At 36.1% G+C, this 19,243-nt stretch overlaps 2 protein-coding genes across 4 annotated transcripts; both read right to left on the bottom strand.

Annotated features, from left to right (window-relative positions):
• Nucleotides 1-561: 561 nt before the first annotated feature.
• tnfsf13b (TNF superfamily member 13b) lies at nt 562-10,299 on the bottom strand. 2 transcript variants are annotated; one of them, XM_079881820.1, is made up of 7 exons: nt 9,934-10,299; nt 9,592-9,837; nt 7,957-8,044; nt 7,503-7,559; nt 3,235-3,359; nt 2,956-3,106; nt 562-2,145 (listed from the first exon to the last, which is right to left on the bottom strand). In XM_079881820.1, exons 2-7 carry the CDS (start codon nt 9,823-9,825, stop codon nt 2,033-2,035), a joined length of 768 nt encoding a protein of 255 aa, XP_079737946.1. In that variant the 5' UTR covers nt 9,826-9,837; nt 9,934-10,299; the 3' UTR covers nt 562-2,032. The 2 variants fall into 2 exon arrangements, with proteins under 2 accessions (XP_079737946.1, XP_079737945.1); XM_079881819.1 differs by having other exon boundaries at nt 936-2,145; nt 2,956-3,121; nt 9,934-10,276.
• A 305-nt stretch (nt 10,300-10,604) lies between these two features.
• On the bottom strand, nt 10,605-18,573 carry abhd13 (abhydrolase domain containing 13). Of its 2 annotated transcripts, none has more exons than XM_079881629.1 (2): nt 18,355-18,573; nt 10,605-15,157 (listed from the first exon to the last, which is right to left on the bottom strand). In XM_079881629.1, exon 2 carries the CDS (start codon nt 15,104-15,106, stop codon nt 14,093-14,095), a length of 1,014 nt encoding a protein of 337 aa, XP_079737755.1. In that variant the 5' UTR covers nt 15,107-15,157; nt 18,355-18,573; the 3' UTR covers nt 10,605-14,092. The 2 variants fall into 2 exon arrangements, with proteins under 2 accessions (XP_079737755.1, XP_079737754.1); XM_079881628.1 differs by lacking the exon at nt 18,355-18,573 and adding an exon at nt 17,422-17,603.
• Nucleotides 18,574-19,243: the final 670 nt, after the last annotated feature.

Below are 19,243 nucleotides of genomic sequence, written 5' to 3'. Positions count from 1 at the left end.
CCAAATACTAAGGAAGTGTATGTATACTTCTGACTTTGATGAAAGTTATCAAAAAAAATACATAAAAATTCTCCCTCGCTCGATTCTGACATTTAACAAATGCAAAAAATTTGTTAATATTTCTTGATCTAAAACAGAAAAAGTTTACTCTGATTTAATGTATGACAGTAAAGAAATAAAAAATGTTGTGTTTTTTTCTGAAGTGTATGTGAATATCTGGTTTCAACTGTATCTATCTATCCATCCATCCATCCATCCCTCTGAGACATTTTCATCACTTTAAATAATATTAATCTTATTAATACTATTAATAGATAAATGATAGATAGATAGACAGACAGACAGGCAGGCAGATATAAAGACAGAGAGACAGACAGACAGGCAGACAGACAGATAGATAGATATAAAGACAGACAGAATGTGAGCTTGAAATATGGCATAATATAAATTAAATAAAAACTAAAACTGCTCATAACCACAAATATACAAAAATACGGGAACAAGGGAATATCATCCTCACTTTCTGTTTATACAAAACACATTCTAAAATGTTATATTTAGATAATTTAAATGTATTTGAAGAATAAATAAAACATTTTAAATAAGTTTTTGTGGTTTCTGATCAAATACATGATGCTTTAAGTTCCATTTTTAGTTGTTCTCTTGTAAATGGGCACATGACAAACTAAAACAAAACACTGCATAATGTACATATATGTACAATAATGCTTCCATTATTGAACCTTGATTTATGAAAAAGAGATCTTCATCTCAGCTGTGTCCCATAATTAGAAATAAAAAAAGAAATGTCTTGGAAACAAGTGCCCTCTAACGGCAGGACATAATATTGCCAAGATCCAAGACCATTCTCAATGAAGCTCATAAACATGAATGCGTGTCGTGTGTGAAGCTAAGCAAAGCAATCAACTCCATGTCTAACAGCGGATCTGGCGATTTATTAAGAGACATTGTATTTAGATGCAGAAATCCAGTATCACAAGGCATGTGACGCTATGATGATTTCCTTATCAGATGTGGCTGACAAATTCATACACTGAAAGCATATAGCCTCCATCAACAAACAGAAAAAGCTGCCTGTGTAGAAGTTGTGTGAAGCACACACAACAAAGCAAGTACTTTCCAAAGCTCTTGTTCCACAGTGAGATACTGTCTCCATCTGCTGGTACAATCTTGGAGGCTACATACATTTACAACTGAAATGTATGAAAGCATACATGTTACAACAGGAAAAGTGCTTTGTTAAAATTATATTTTAAAGGTATAGTGGAGGATCTTTCCGAATTTTAGATAAGACCCGCCCTCTCCACTTTTTGAAAAGTTTGATTGATTCACCAGAATGATTGACAATTAGGAGGACCAATAGTATAGGTGATCCACCCGGAAGTAAAAAATCCTCCGCTATACCTTTAAATAACCAAAGCAATACTGAGGTTTTATTCTACAGATGTTCTGAATCAAAAAAGTGTGTGTGTGTCCATTCACAAAGACAAGCAAGGACATTAAAATCGACATGAAATGTTGTTCACAACACTTTGTAGAGTCAAATAGTATATTTACTGAGTAAAAAAAAGTCTGAGCGGGACTTGATTTTATCCAATCTGGAACCGATTGAATTGTGAAAAATGGTTGTTACGTACCAGAATGAGTCAGGTGGTTGGAGGAGAGTAGTTGAAAACAAAGAAGGTTTGGCAATGTAAAAGCCATTTCATAGGTTATTACATTTTCATAGAAGATTATGAAGACTGATGAATCATGAATTTTGACATGAAAAAACTTCAATATGGCCAATTTTGCGCACGTCTGATAAAGGAGGTGAGGTGTGTCATAAAAAAAACAAGCGCAAAAAACCTTTATCCTAGATACAAAGTAGCTTTATGAAGAAAGTTTCAAGAATACTCCATAGCATAGAGCAGCTCTTGTATTCGTGAAGTCCAGTGAATGTCAATAGCAATTCCACCAATGGATAATATCCAGTCTCATTCAGTGTCTGATCCAAAGTCCTGTCCCATAGTCAGGCCAGTTTTATTGCTCCGAAGAAGGTGGAATCCCCATCCAGAGAGATATTTGCATGGGTACGAGGTATCAGAAGCTCCAGTCTGTCCCCAGAGTCTAGTTTCACCACACCTGTACATTACATGCTCAGTTACATTCATTTGTAATAGTAGATATATTTATCTGTATATGCATTGCATTTCTATGAGATATTTTTATCACCCCAATACTATTATTCTCAGTAGTTCACAATGTTCAAAATACACAATTAGGAGAAAAAAATAATTATCTCAAATAAATATGATATGACATACACAGGAACATATTCATCACAGCCATTTATAAGCCCGTAGTAGGCTATTTCTGGCCTCCCTTACTGTTTGAAAATAAATGTGGTCTAGTTTCTGGGAGATTCTCAAAAACTCTGTCAAGAACATGTCTGGGCTATATTTGAACCGAAGACCACAAGAAATGAACAACATTTTTATTTTGCATAAAGAAAGTTAAGCTTATTTTTGGACCATTAAGATTCTTAAATTCTTGTTACTGTAGTGCACAAAAGAAAAACCCATACCAAACAAATTCTCATTACTGTAATGACTATAATAAAAAATAACTATATTTAGATTACTTCAAATTTAAGAGTATTTATACAGTAGCATTTATTTGTCAATAAATTTGTCATTACAGATACATATACCGTGTATACTTTATATGTATATAATGTGTATTATTATTTTTTTACAGTATGTATATTTGCACATACATTAATTGTATAATAATGGATAAAGGATAATAACACCACAATGCAAACCAAATTGAATGTCCCAAAAAAAAAAGAAAAAAAAAAAGACCTGGATATGTTTTTGTGAGATTCACCCAACTTTGCACTTTGTAACTCTTTTGTAACACTGATAAAGTAGCAGGACTTTCCACACTCACCTCCAGTGTAGCAGGTGTTGAAGTGATTGACTCGATTCATGCTCTGAATACAGCGGAACAAAACGACGTGTTGACTCTCGTCTCCTACGACATTTTTCTTTATACGAATCACGATGTGGCCCATAGCGAACGTTGAGTCTGTATAGTAGACCTGGGAAAAGGAAAGCTTGAAATAATGAGGAGAAAACACTGAGCATGGTGTTGGGATGCCTCAAGGTTCAGTTATGAGGCCAAAAACAAAAAAATCAAGATTGTGTCATAAGTTGAGAATTTATATACCTGACTATAGATAAAGAAGAATCCCTCCTCTTTGACTAAAATGGTGTCCTGATCTTCCTCCAGAGCAGAGCCACGCTTTAGACCGACGTGCCATGGGATGGCTGTGCTTAATTCCAAAGCAAACTCTGACAATAAAAAAATAAAAATTGAACATGTAGAAAAAAAATTATCATATGAACTGCAATATACTATAACATAACATGTATAGTGATATACATTAACATAAATCTGAAATAAATAAATGGTGATAATTAACTAACAAATAACAAATAATTATTATTATAATACTATTTTATAAATAAAAAAATAAAATCACACTAGAATAAAAAAACCCAAAAACAAACTACAATTCAACAAAAAAAAGCACAATACTAGCCTCTTACCTGTGACATGCTTAATCTTAAATGATTGCAATTCATGGTTTCTTTGAAAATACACTTTTTTGTTCAAGTAAAAGCAACTAGCAATATAAGTTAAATTTGTTTACAGAAGTTTAAATATATTTTAAGGAGCCAAGTCTGCCAAGAAGAGTTGTACTTGAGTGATTTCACAATTTTTTTTCTAATCATGGTTTAAGTGGCGAATGCTAATGGAAAAACTAATAGGCTACTATTATAACTGCACTGTCATGAATAATGGTGATGTATTATAATCACATAAAGTTGTCAACTATTATGTTTTTTTTTTTTTTTTTTTTTTTTGATGTCAACTTTATCGCAAACATATTGTAATATAAAATACTAAAAGGATGTTAATTGGCATAAACATGCAAAGAGTATGGAGCGAATTATGTGCCATAATTAAACAAACAAATCCAGCATTTTGCAAACAAACTCGATCTGCTTTGCAAAGGAAAACTCGACTCGCAAACAAACAGAAAGCAATGTGCAAGTACAAAGGTCAGTTTGAGTGAAAATGCACTGGAGTAACAAATATGTATTGTGTTTTACAAATATAAATAAATGAGCCAAGATAATACTTAACAAATAAATACAAACCATCCTACAAATTGCATGTAACCTTTGAACAAATACCAAATCTAGTGCATACAAATGCATATCTGTCTGTTATGATTGTGTGACACTTGGTTTTTTATGAGATCTCTCGGCTTGATTTTCTCACAAATGTGTCCAGGCAGATTTTCTCACAAATGCAGTTGAGCAACTTCCTCTTCTAAAACAGTAGATGGCACCCGTTCACTGGTCATTTTCCTCAGCTGTAGGCAAAGACAAGTTTCAAATCAGTGCTTCTCCCGGGAGACTAGCGCTAAATTAATCCCCTAGTTTAGCGCCATCTACTGTTTTAGAAGAGGAAGTTGCTCAACTGCATTTGTGAGAAAATCTGCCTGGACACATTTGTGAGAAAATCAAGCCGAGAGATCTCATAAAAAGCCAAGTGTCACACAATCATAACAGACAGATATGCATTTGTATGCACTAGATCTGGTATTTGTTCAAAGGTTACATGCAATTTGTAGGATGGTTTGTATTTATTTGTGAAGTATTATCTTGGCTCATTTATTTATATTTGTAAAACATAATACATATTTGTTTCTCCAGTGCATTTTCACTCAAACTGACCTTTGTACTTGCACATTGCTTTCTGTTTGTTTGCGAGTCGAGTTTTCCTTTGCAAAGCAGATCGAGTTTGTTTGCGAGTCGAGTTTTCCTTTGCAAAGCAGATCGAGTTTGTTTGCGAGTCGAGTTTTCCTTTGCAAAGCAGATCGAGTTTGTTTGCAAAATGCTGGATTTGTTTGTTTAATTATGGCATATAATTCACTCCATAAAAGAGAGCTACATTTAAAAATTACTAAAAAGCAGTCACTCATCTCAGTCCATCGCAATCTCACAAAGTTAATCAATGAAGCTGTCTACACTGCACAATTAATCTCTTATTTACAGCACATTATGTCACACCATCACACCATGTGTGTCACACCATCAGGACTGTGTTTTGCACCATTCCCGCTTTTGTCCTCATAGTGATTCACTTGATTTTGTCATTGTGCTCAGGTGTGTGAGTCATTATCTCCACTATTTAAGTTCTGTTCAGTTAGTGTATCTTTGTGGGGGTCTCATCTATGTGTACGTTGTGTGGAATGTAATTGGATTTACCTTTGTGGATTACTAAAGACTTTTAACCTTCATCATCATCTTTGTGCGTTTTGGCTTTCACCTCACAACCCGTGACAGATTGTTATAATGAGAGAATTTGCGAGCATGCAGAACTGAACAAAACTTCAGCGAACAAAACAAGAACTGAACAAACAACTCAAACACCTCAGAATGGCCAATTGTGTTCAAGAGATCAACAAACATGTCTGATTGGCTTCATTACTCAACGATGCAAAAACACATTGTAAATAGTAGGGGGTGTGAATTGGCAAAAATGTGATGATTCGATAGTATTGCGATATTTGGGCCACGATTCAATATTATTGCGATTTTTTACATATTGCGATACAGCAAGTATTGCGATTCGATTCTGCGATTCATGTCCCCCATATTATTCAAAGGCATTACAAAAAATGAGAAAAATAAGACTCAACTCACTTAAAATGTAACATTTAATTATGTGAACATTATGTTCTACACATTAACTGAAGTGCAAAAACTTAGGAGGGTAGTGCAAAAACTTTGTCCTTGAACATTCAGGACACAGGACCTCATTACAGGACAGGACGTAATTATTCTCTGAATAGGAGAACTCTCACATGAATGGTGAGCTTCCAGCACATAACTTAAAATTATTTAAATACAATAGAGCAACATAAAGCAGACATAATAGAGTAACATAAACCTGAGAATAATCATATAAATAAGAGTAACTTAGAGCTTCAATCAAATTGAGAAAAATAAACAAAAATGTGTAGCCTACTGCTAGAGTTCAGACCTGTTGGCTGCAAGGTCATCAACCAAAATTCATTTGGGAATATACTATTCACTTTTTGATGAAAAACCGAAATTTACCCACACTTTCGATTTGAAAGAAGACGGAGCTCCGTGTACAACCGGTTGTGATGGTGAAGCCATTTTCATTTGAATTTGCTGTTGAATGCACGACAGTGTTGCCAGATTGGAAATGTCCAAGTATCGTACCAGAAGCTCAAAATTATCGTATTTGGAAGAAAATGATCGTACACGAGTCAACGACATGAAAATAACAGACATCCCAACCTGCACAAAGTCATTTCTGGGAGTCAAGAAATCTCCAACGGGGGGGGGGGTTGTTCGGTTCTGATTCGGGAGTATAGATAAAAGCCCGCCCGCACTTACAATTGATTGGTTGGGTCCTTACATGCGCTTCGTGAGGCACACTAGCACACACACGCAAGGTCTGTCGCTCCCTCTCTCTACACGTTCTTACCCCGGTAGACGTAGAATCCACAGCTAGATCAATGAGAAGCCCTATTACAACGACCATCATTTGAAGTGTCACACAGTTCTGAAATTATCGTACATTACAGGATTTTTTCCATTATTGATCGTACATCGTACAGAATTCAAAATTATCGTACAAATACAATAATTATCGTACATCTGGCAACACTGATGCACGACAACAAAGCACCGCAACAAGCGCCACCTTGTGGATGTAATACGCAAATGTAAATTATCAGAGTAAACTCAGAGAAAACCAATGGAGAAAACCCAAAAGTAAAATAGATAATTTTATAATATTGCAAATACTTTGCGCAAATGTATCGATATAATTGCGTGCGCAAAATATCGCTATACTGAACAGAATCGATTTTTCCCCCACCACTAGTAAATAGAAACCTGTGATGCTCTCCAGAGCGCAAACACAAATACGCACTAGAGCGTTTTCCAAATCAGTTTCGCCAATATGATATTATTACAGCATCATCCCTTGTAGAACCGGGCCTGTCATTTTGCGCTCTAGGTCTGTCGCCTCTTCCACAGACAGGCCCTGCTTGAAAGATTAAATATCCTTCGATAACAGTCTAAACATCTAAACATTAATGACCATCCAGGTATCTTTGGAATACTCATTTCAACGTCATGTGTTGATTCATTTATCACCGTGGAGCCACAAAGTTGGAGAATTTTAAAATATGTCACTGCAAGTCAGTTATAACAAATGCTCTTATTGGACTGGGAATGAAGTTGAGTTCTGAAAGTTACAGTGAGTTTTCATAGTACAATGAACTGCCATAAAATTGGTAAAATGCATCACTTGAACACAATTTAGCTATACAGGTAATAAAAACATTTATAATACTACGATTTTACTAACTCCTTCAGTACCTTTCTGGAAGGTTGTCTTCCTGTTGTCTGCCATCATCTGTAAGAAGGCTTGGGATTCTGTGGAAGGGCAGAGGAGTTTAAAACACACAAGAAAAGCTGAAATGAATTGTGTCCATGTACCGTGAATTTACATGCATTCTTATTACACAGTTCTTAATTGCAAGTATTTTCTGTAGCTGCCAGTAAGAGATGAGAATGATTACAGTGGTATTTTTTTCCATTCAGTGACTCATAAAGTAACTGGATATGCAAATGTATGATGGTGCACTTTTGCAGAATGTGCATGTTTATTAATATACATATATAGACATTGAGTGGTTTTAATCTTACACCATCTGTGCTCTGCATCACTCCTGTCGGTAAACACAAACAACCCACAGCTATTCTCAGTAAAAAAAAAAAAGAAAAAAAAAAAGACAAGTGCATCACAGAATAAGCAGAAGTGCGTGCTTGCCTGCTTTGTTTGAGACATGCCCCATACTCCTTTTTGACATGCCAGTATGATCTGTTGTGGTATCATCCATCTCAGTTTGCTGAAGGTACTGTAAACAGACAACCAATCTTCATTTAGGCTGATCACCAGTTAAACAAGCTTTTTCCCCAATTAGGATGAGGCTTGTACGGAGGACTTGGGGTAGTCACACTTTTTACTCAACTAAATATTTCTCATGTCAGGAATATTTCTGAAGAGTCTCAAACTCATAGTTTCATATAGGGAAATCCCATAATGTCTTGACTACAAAAATTGACTAAATTTCCAGTTGCCCAGAAAATAGAAAGAAAAAAAAACAAAACTTAATTTAACAATTACATACTGTACATGGGGTAATTTGTCACAAAGGGAACAATTTTAAGCGCAACTGAAACAGCAAAATAGTTATGCAGCATCAAATCATTAAAGCAAAAGAAAGGATTAATAATTTCTAACCTGTACAAATGTCAAAATAAGAGGTAACAATTTATTTTAGTGTCCTTGTTACATATTATGTTACAATGTACTTATTAATAACAGTAAATTGTACCTACTTACATGAAAAAAACTAAGCCAAACCCTATAGAAAGTAGGGTTACACTTTATTTTAAGGTGTCACTGTTACAGTGTAATTATATATTTAAGTACTGAGTAATATTAATTAACTACATGTACTTACTATAGGGTTAGGGTTTGGTTTAGGGTTAGTTCCATGTAATTATGCAGAATTTACTGTTATTACTTTGGTAAGTACATGTAGCATATGTAACAAGGTAAAATAAAGTGTTACCGAAAGTAGTAATGTTGTTAATTAATATTACTCAGCACTTAATTGTATTATTACACTGTAACAAAGACACCTTAAAATAAAGTGTAACCAAATAAGGTTTTATTGTTTTACTTGCTTACACAAAAGCCATTTACAAAGATATGTTGACATTGGATTGGAGTTTAGCGGACATTTGTGACCCTGGACCACAAAACCAGTCACATGTCGCACGGGTATATTTGTGGCAATAGCCAACAATACATTGTTTGGGTCAAAATTATCGATTTTTCTTTTATGCCAAAAATCATTAGGATATTAAGTAAAGATCATGTTCCATGAAGATATTTTGTAAATTTCCTACTGTAAATATATAAAACATTTATTTCTGTGAGTGAATGCAGCATAATCACGAACATAAATGTACAACTTTAAAGACGATTTTCAATGTTTCGATTTTTTTTGCACCCTCAGATTCCAGATTTTCAAATAGTTGTATCTCGGTCAAATATTGTCCTATCATAACAAACCATACATCAATGGAAAGCTTATTTATCCAGCTTTATATATATATATATATTCAGAAAATTTACCCATGTGACTAGTTTTGTGGTCCAGGGTCACATTTGGTCTCCAAAAACAATATAATTTTGACGGTTTTGAATTAGGAGTTTTAAACAAACATACAAAACATGGTTAGAGAAAACAACCAATAGACTCTTAACTCCAAACCTTATAGTTACTTAGATATAACCCTTGAGATAAACTAAATGCCATTTATTAAATTCCTTCAAGTTCCATCAAATCATCAATTACAACACTATTTAATGGAAATGCACTCTGGTCCAAACCTCAATTCTGCCTTTGATGTCTTCTTGTTCCTGCTGATGGGTTTGTTTCTCCGCTTGTTTCTTGCGGAACACCTCGGCCCTCAAACCCTCCACCTCGGCCTGCAAGGCCAGCACATGGTACAAGGAGATCACAGACAGGGAGGAGGTGGTGATGGCAGCAACAACCAGCACCAGAAACAGCCAGGACAGCCTTCTCCTTTCACCCCGACCTGGACCAACATCCTCAGCAGGCATGGTGGAAACTAACTTTTAGGTAAATGGGATATTAGTGACTAAATGTTGGCTGAATGGCATATAAACGGATTTTGAATAAGCTTTATTTCTTAAAAGATCTCAACCCACCTCAAAACATGACTACAATCAATAAGGATCCTCACAGTGAGAGGTTTGTACTTGGAAAGGTCGTCTGGAGGTCTTGGTTATGCTTGCTGAATCCAATTCACCTTCATATGGCATGAACCAATCATCTTCATATTCCTCTGAAGCTCTTAGCACACGTTTCTTTCAGAACAGTGCCGGACCAGACCTTTTATACATAACTACCCTTCCTCTTCAAGCTGATTTTTGTTGATATGGAAGAGAGGAAGATCCCTGAGATCTACAGTTGCAGTCCAACTTAGTATAAAAGTAACTGTACTCGCCCCAAAAAAATTCCCGTCTGCAACAAATACCCGGCTAACAGTCTGGTTTTTGTATCCCTTTCCTGCCAAGATGTCCACACCCACTGTATTTAACACCGCACTTCAACTCGAAAGTTGCTTTGTCATCACTTACTTAGTTCCGACAAACTGCGTCAAGAGTCTGAAGATAAATAACAGATAAATGTCAGGCTTACTTTTGCTAACAATACATTAATAGCACATAAGAAAGTATATATATGACAGTGACAAAGCAAAACGAAAGTTATTCTTGGTATAGACTAAAAAAACAAAACAGTTTTGTTCTTTTAAAGTGAAAACCAGAAACAGGAACCAGTGGCTTTTAAAGTACAAACAGACTTTTGCAGTCAAGTTATCAGAAGGGTTTGATTTCTTTATTGCATGTCACCAGACAGAAAATAGAAAGTGTGATTCAATTGTATGTACATGAACACATGATTCGAATAGAAAATCCATAGCTCAAAACACAAATGTTGAAAGAATAAGAAAACCCTCCTTGCACATTCAGAACTGAATCTTTCCACTCTGCTATTTACTGTAAAAAGCAAATACAAAACATGAGCAGCGCTTTATATTATTTCATATATTCAGTTTATGAACAAGATGAAATGAGATTTCAACACACAAACTAGCCCAAAAGAATGGCCAGAACATGCCAATGGAGTATTAATCAAATCTAGTAAACTCTAAAGTAGTATTTTCATTATTTTATCATATGTCAGCATCTTTGTTCCAAGGTTTACACTCAACCACACAGACATTCAATAAGGTATCATGGCACATCACTGTGAGTTCAACTAAATGACACATTGCAAATGATACATGAATTTGAAAATATTTCCTCATAAGGTTTAGAGGCAGTTCTTATGAATTAGGCCTATATGATCAATAATGACCATTGCAAATATATATTTTAAAATCAAAAGGTCAATAAACTGATATACAAAAGTATCTTATGTATTGAAACCACAAAAATCCCGGTGTCTTGGGAACTTTTTCTCTTGCATTGGCTGGTTCCACTGCTTACTCTTACAACCGGCCCATCTCTACATAACTAATAACCATAAATAACGCTAGACATAACTGAAGACATCTAGAGCTCAACTGTGCGACTATACAATCTCTTAAAACACCCACCTCGAAAAGAATCTGCCGAATCCCAAAAGGTGGACTTTGGAAGCCTGACATACCCTCTTGGTTTGAAGATATCAATATTTGCATGCAAACTGACATAGGATCACTCTGCCTTGAAATCTGTAATCCTAACATTCAAAGGCAGTTTTCACGCATTACAACAGATGTGAGCGTAAAGTGCATCAGCAAATGCGCTGACTAAAGCATGCAATAATAACAGACTTGGATGTGCACAGATCCAACACTACGTAACGGGCAAAGTTTGCAAAGTCCACCTTTTATTGGGCGCTCGACAGTCAACCACCAACGTGAGCCTAAAGAAAGGACAAACCTCAATGTCTATACCCCCGATTCAATACGCTAAATAGTTAATTGAAAAATTGCCATCATTTACTCTACCAAAACCCATTGGACTTTCTTCTGTGAAACATGAAAGGAGACAATTCGAAGAATGTGATGGTCGCTCTAGTCCATGCAATAACAAAAGATGAGATCCAAAGCTTTCAAGATGACTTGCGCTCCGCATTCCAAGTCGTCTGAAGCCTGAATTTTGTTCTTCACTGAATCATCAGATGTAGCTCATGAAAGTTCATGAGAGAATCTGTGTCACAAAACCAGTCTCAGAGATTTAGTCACAATTCTAAACAATTCAGTTAGAAGTCATATGGACTACTTTCAGGATACCTCACTTTTATTGAGTCCTTTTGAAGCTTTAGGCTTCTACCTTTAACTGCATTGAAAAGAGCAACTCATGCACTCTTCAGAAAAAAAGTCATATAGGTATGGAATGATGTAGATGATGACAATTTTCTCTTTTTTTGTGTGTGAATGTTTCTGATTTTTAAGGGAACTGCAAAGAGTTATAGGAAATGGATGTGTGACTACAGCGCAACAGTCACCAATGGACAGGTTTTTCAACATGATCCAAACAAAGCAGGTCATGGGCAGATAAATGATGCTAAGCACTTGACCTGATTGAAAAAAGGGAAACGTCTTATTTACAAGTTGTGCAAATGGACTGTGCTTGGAACTCTGTCAAGCAGCTGTTATGTGCGATTTCACTCTTACTTCCAGAAGATCACTATAAGCCTGAGAGAGAGTAAACATACTTTAGGCTTGTTGTGTTGGTATTTTCATACAGTGCTCACAGTGTACTGCAGCCCACATGAAAATCAGTATCGAAATCTTTACTTCTCACACACAGCTCCATATGCAAATCCAAAACATGGGATTAAACCACAATGAGCCGATTTCCTGAGTGGATTTTAAACCTCCCGTAAAAAAACGAAGGCAGTGTGATATAATAAAGCTTCAACACATCACGGCCGGCACAGACGACTGAATGCATGAAATGCCATAGACAAAGTTGAGTAAACTAGGATCAGTTGCCCCTGGTCCATTTAACTGTATTCACTGGAATTTTGAAAAAAAAAAAAAAATGCACAAAAAATGATTACAATGAGCACTCTGTTTTGTTCCAAAAAAAAAAAAAAAAAAGTGTGCATATATTACATATAAACAAAATAAATAAAAAGAGCTTCTCAAATCGTTTAGTAATTTGTTAGGGTTATTCAGTTTAGTAATCCTAAAATCTAGGACATTATGGGATAGCAGTTTGTCATTCATGAGTAAAAATAAATTACATACAGTCATACCTAAAACATGATTTTAAAGCTTTGTAAATTATAAAAAAAAAAAAAAAAAAAAAAAAATGTGTTTGTTTTTTTGCAATTTGTAGCCAACTTATGCTTTTTACATGTATATTTTAAGTGGTAGAACAAAAGTGATCATTTCCTCAAGCAATGTTGACCACAGACATTATTTTACTCGTGAATTTAAAACCGCTATCCTTGATTAGACATAACTATTTTCAAATTGTATGTGCAGGTGGCTGGGCTTTTAGTATCATTTTTAAGGGTTAGTTCACCAAAAAAAGTAAATTCTGTCATGAATTACTCACCCTCATTTCGTTCCAAACCTGCAAGAATTTCGTTAATCTTTAGAACACAAATGAAGATCTTTTTGATGAAATCTGAGTGCTTTCTGTCTCACGATTCACAGCCTATGCAACAACATTTTTAAGCCCTAGAAAGGTAGTAAAGACATCATTAAAGTAATCCATGTGACTCCAGTGGTTTAACCTCAATTTTAGGAAGCGACGCAAGTGCTTTGTCCCTCCCCCCCCAGATTTCGCAACCAAGGCACTTACGTCAATTTGTAAAATTTAGGTTAAACCTCTGGAGTCACATGGATTACTAGTGGTAACCTGTCAATGGAGGGACCGAAAGCTCTCAGATTTCATTAAAAAGATCTTCATTCGAGTTCCGAAGATGAAAGAATGTCTTACGGGTTTGGAACGGCATGAGGGTGAGTAATCAAGTGAACTAACCCTTTAAAAGTGGACACTGCTTGAAAATGAAAAAGAAAAAAGACTAAGAGGGCATTCAATTATTGAGGCAGATGCATCTAAACTTGATATAAAAACTGACAAAATATATTTTAAAGGCTTTAAAAAAAAATGCAGCCTTCACTATTGAATAAATGATATTGTAAATAATTAACTGAATTATTGGTGTGTGATCAAAGGAAAGAAAGAGCTTAGGAAGTTGGGGAGAAGAGAAATAATTCAAAAAAAAAAGAGAGAAACAATTTTTACATTCTTTTTGAGCAGGTCCAGATTTATAGAGCAGTCAACTGTAGTGACTGTTCTAGATTATGGTGACGTTGGACGTCCCCTGGGCCGTCTCTTCACTTGCATGGCTTTTAAGTAGCTCCTTCATAAACTGCTCAAGGGCGGCAAAATAACCCTGGCACTGCCAGGTGTCATTGTGCGTACCCTCGGGAAAGATGCCGAGGCGTTTAGTCCGAGACGGGGACAGCTCGTACAGCTGTTTCATCATCACCGGGGGGATGAGTTGGTCTGATAAGCCAGAGATAAAGAGAGATGGCATACGGCAGAGAGCCACGTGTCTATAGGACAGAAACTTGTTCTTGTAGCACCAAAGCGGCAAGTAACGCATGGGGAAGAAAGAGAACAGCGTGGCCGCCATGTGCGGGATGCTCAGGAAAGTGTTCTCCACCATGATGGCGGCCACTCGATGCGGGTTTCCCGACGCCAGGCGGATGGCCACCGCACCCCCCAACGATCGGCCGAACAGCACCACCTTGGTCTTGTCGATGTCCGGCCGGGTCATGATGTAATCCAAGGTAGCCTCTGCGTCCTGGTACAGTCCCTCTTCGCAAGGTTCTCCTTCGCTCTTTCCGTAGCCTCTGTAGTCCAACAGAACCACGTTGGCCTTCAGGTTCACCAGCATGAGCAGTGCGTTCGGCACACGATGGCCGATGTTCCCCGCATTGCCGTGGAAATATAAAATGGTGGGAGCGGTGGCCGGGTTTTCGCCCGTGTAACGGAGCAGGATGAGATTGAGCCGTACGCCATCTTTGGTGCGGACGAACACGTTCTCGTGTGGGATTCCCGTCGGCATGGGAACATAAAGACGCGAGGACGAGGGCTGGTCGGGGAAGTAGAGCAGGACGTCCTGGAACTTGTACAGGATGGCGGCCACAGAGACCAGGATGAGTCCCAGCAGAATGAAGCCTCCGTACAGGTGGAAGGTCAGAATGAGGGCTAGCAGGGAGACGCGGCAGATTCCCCATGACCACGCGCACACGGTCAGCAAACACGCCTCGAGTGCCGCCCATAACCTCCATGGCTTCTCCATGGCGGCAACCTTGATGACAAGAGAGTCTCCGAAACTCACTGCAGGCGTATTCTGGAGAAACATAGAAGGGCGGTTTGTAAGGTCAGAGATGTTATTATAACATTTGGTGCTGCCTAATTTTTTTTTCCAAGAAGGGACAAAAATTTACATTTTATTTTAAGTTTAGTTACACATGCTACATGTACTTACTATAGTAATAACAGTAAATTGTGCATATTTACAAGCATCTAACCCAAACCTTAACCCATAAATACATATAGTTCATTTTCCTCAGTACTTAATTACACAGCCAAGTTAAGTCACCTTTATTTAAAGAGTGCTTTATACAATTGATCAACGTTACCTTAGTGTAACCAAGAGCTGCATGATTCTGGATAAATTGAGAAGATTTTTTAGTTTCAAACAGGATTCTCCCATGATTCTGAACAGACAACTAAACAAAATAATGTGTAATTTACTAAAAGTTCTAACAAAATGTTATTTGCTGCAGTCTTTTTAAAATGTTTTAATCTGGATTGTTTAAAAAAACTAGGTTTGAATGAATGATTCAATGACTCCACTTGTTTCATTACTGGATGAATCAGCATTTTTGCTGAACTAATTTCTTGAACAAATGATTCAATGACAAATACATTTTAACAGTTAGCCTACTTGTCGCCACCTGGTGACATAAAATGTAATCGATAAAATTGTTATTTGAAGCGCCAAGTCACTTCAAATGGTGATTTGCTCCACTTTGATCGCTACCGTAGACATCAGTGTTTTTATCAAAACTATAATCTCATATCTTTACTATAACCACAATCTTTTAACAATTATTCATGCAGCTCTAGAGTAACCCAAAAATCAAACTTGATTGTAGTAAATTTTGCAATAAATGTAACTATAATAATAATAATAAAAAAATCTAATTCATCTATATTCTCAATGCAAAATTAAAACAAACCTTTTTTATACATTTGCCCTTTTCGTTACTTCAGACTTACTTAAGTTACTTCGTTACTTCAGACTCTTCGCAACTCTGGTGGTTGCCACGTAAAATCGCATGATTAAGGATATTTATTCTGTCATGTAGGCTATAGGCCTACTGTCATGTACGACTAACTTTCTTCTGTGGAAAAAATAACATTTTGAGAAATTAATTTTCTGTCAATGGTGACCAAAAATATTATCAAACTTATTCAGAATATCTTCTTTTGTGTTCCGGAGAATAAAGTAAGTCATCCAGGTTTGGAATGACAAAGGAGAGTAAATGATGACATAATTTGTTGGTGTACAATCTCTTGAATATAGGCTATATTTTAACTTTGTATACTTTAAATATAATTTGACTATTTTACAACAACCTTGAATGTGGCTCATCCAATCAGATAAAGCAGGAACTAGCCTATTTGTATTAAAATATTAGTCTGTTTTGTCCCTGATTTTTTTTTTTCTCCACTTATTTTCCTAATATAAATTTCCAAATAGAAAGAGAAAATAAATCAAATGAGACTAAGTGCTTTTCATCTGTAAAGTACTTAATTCACCGGATTATCCAAAAACAGGCATTAACATGGTTAAGTAATATATAGCCTAAGCCATTTCTGTTAAGACTCCAGTAACTAACTATATTGTCAATAAATACATAACTCTATTGTGATAAACGCAGTTGCCATTGATATAAAATGACTTATAAGATTTTGGTTAGGCTACATCTTCCTGCCCTACAATGATACTGACGTACTATGGTATTACCCTCTGATATAATCCTTGCTTGTACCATGGTAGTAGCACCACAGTAATTTTTGCAGAAGCAGAAAACTAGAGCAAATACACATTGTAAGTTATAAAAACTATAAGGTGTTTTCTGATGACACGACACAGTGGTGTCTGAGCCCTCAGGGTGTTTAGGGACCAAGTCCAGTCTTGACCAATCCAAACACACAGGAATGCAGATGAGGATCAGTACTGATTCTTCTATATACTGCACATATCAGAAACATTTTTAGAGCTGTTTTTCCAAAATCAACATTACTTTCGCAATGCAATTCAATTCAATATAAAAGCAGCTGCTCCACGACCTGACCCCAATATCAAATCATACAGTAAAACACTGTCAGCATATCCGCACTTTGCTTTTCAGCCAGCTGTTGACATCGTAAGAGAGAAACACCCTGAAGTCCAAACCTAGATGACAGGAATCATAAACACGCCGATGACATATTGATGTTGACAGCAGCTTTTCCCTCTGGACTTCATGTACTGCACAGCTAATACAGCTGCTAGCCATATCTAACACACATCTGCTGCCAATCTGATACAAAACTACTCACATCTATCGCATTCTTCAGCGGCACATCTTCAGCTGAGCTTACGAGCAGGAGAAACGGTCATCTACACGAACATCCCGTGAAATAACAGCTGATCAACTGTGGCTAGCAGCAAATCTAGCCGGACTGCTGCTGACTGTACACTGGTGTCGCTTTTAGGAAGTTCCGGGAGGAAACAGCGGAACCGTCTGTTGGCGGCTAACGCATTATCAGTAGCTAATATTCATGAATTAATACAAGGCCTGTGTGCACCCAGTAAAAATTACAATTATTAAACTGTTTACATTTATACATTTAAAACACATGTGATAACTAATGTCCTAAAGTGATATTTATGAAATAAATGGCTACCTACATAGCTGAGTCTGACTTTTTGTCTGTGTATTAGTAGGTTTTAGTTGGATTGTCTGTAGTAGGTTTTTTGTGTGTATTTACTTGATAAACTGATATACTGTTGGCTATTAAACAGCTATAGAAAAAAAATACATAGTGATATTAGATCGGTGCAGGGCAACAAGTACGATTTACGTGACCATTAAGTTATACATTTTTTTATTTCTTAATGTTCTCTGAAAGTTTAAATTCAACTGTATCATTTTGTAAATATATGATGCTAATTTTGAATGTCCTCTGAACGTTCTAAAACAATATATAAATAATAATAATAAAAAAGAATATATAATTTTAAATATATATATATATATATATATATATATATATATTTTTTTTTTTTATTATTTTATAAATTCAACTGTATCATTTTGTAAATATATGATGCTAATTTTGAATGTCCTCTGAACGTTCTAAAACAATATATAAATAATAATAATAAAAAAGAATATATATATATATATATATATATATATATATATATTGGATGGCCAACCAAAACGTTCAGAAAAAAAAAAAAACCTTGCATGAACGTAGTATAAATACCGGTTTTGTGCTAATGAACTTTATTGAAGACTGGCTGCGTCCGAAATCTGATAAATGCTGCCTTCGGTGTACGCATTCCAAGGTTGGAAGGCATCAAGGCACGTCCGAATTCATGCAATGTTAGTTTCACTTCCTGTCTCCTGAGATACCTTCATCTGATCGAGTTTTGAAGACAGCATAGAAGTATCCTTCGCTGCCTTTGATATCCCACAATCCTGTGCTTTCAGTTGAGCTAGAAAAATAAAGATGGCGTCTGAAAGTTGCGGCTGTTCAACAGTGTGTGTAAATGTACATTTTTGATCAAAGTTTTCCACTTAAGATGTCATTTCTAACAAGAAATTACTATTGTAGTCATTAAATATTCACTTAGTTTTCACCAAAGTTTGCTCTATTTTGCTGTTAAACTGTTACGCTGCCTCAGAAGTCTGTCCGAAATCAGTTTTGTGAGGTAACTTCATGTGCAAACGCTGCCTAAAAAGTCATTGCCTGATAGGGCAGCGATGCAACAAGTTTTCGGACGCAGCCCAGATAACTTGTAAAAAGACATTAGAAATTCGTTGGCCAACTAAAACGTTTCAGGGAGAGAGAAAAACAAAACGTTGCATGAACATCGTATAAATAGCGGTTTTGAGCTAATGAAATTAATTGAAGACCAGATAACTCGTAACAAAACGTTCTATTAATGGCAAGCTCCTGCAGAGTTTAGTTTAAACCCTACATCACCTGAAGCTTTAGTAATCCTGAAGACCTTGATTAACTTGGTCAGGTGTGATTAGATTTGGAGCTAAACTTAGTAGGAAAGGCGATTTTGAGGGCCACAGTTGCCAATCCATGTATTATTTTTTCTGAAGAGCCATCTGAGTGGTGTAAATGTGAGATGAAGTAGTTT

The sequence above is a fragment of the Squalius cephalus genome (assembly GCF_949319135.1).
Source record: "Squalius cephalus genome assembly, chromosome: 9".
Classification (NCBI taxonomy): Eukaryota; Metazoa; Chordata; class Actinopteri; order Cypriniformes; family Leuciscidae; genus Squalius; species Squalius cephalus.
This window is presented reverse-complemented; position numbering and strand designations above follow the sequence as displayed.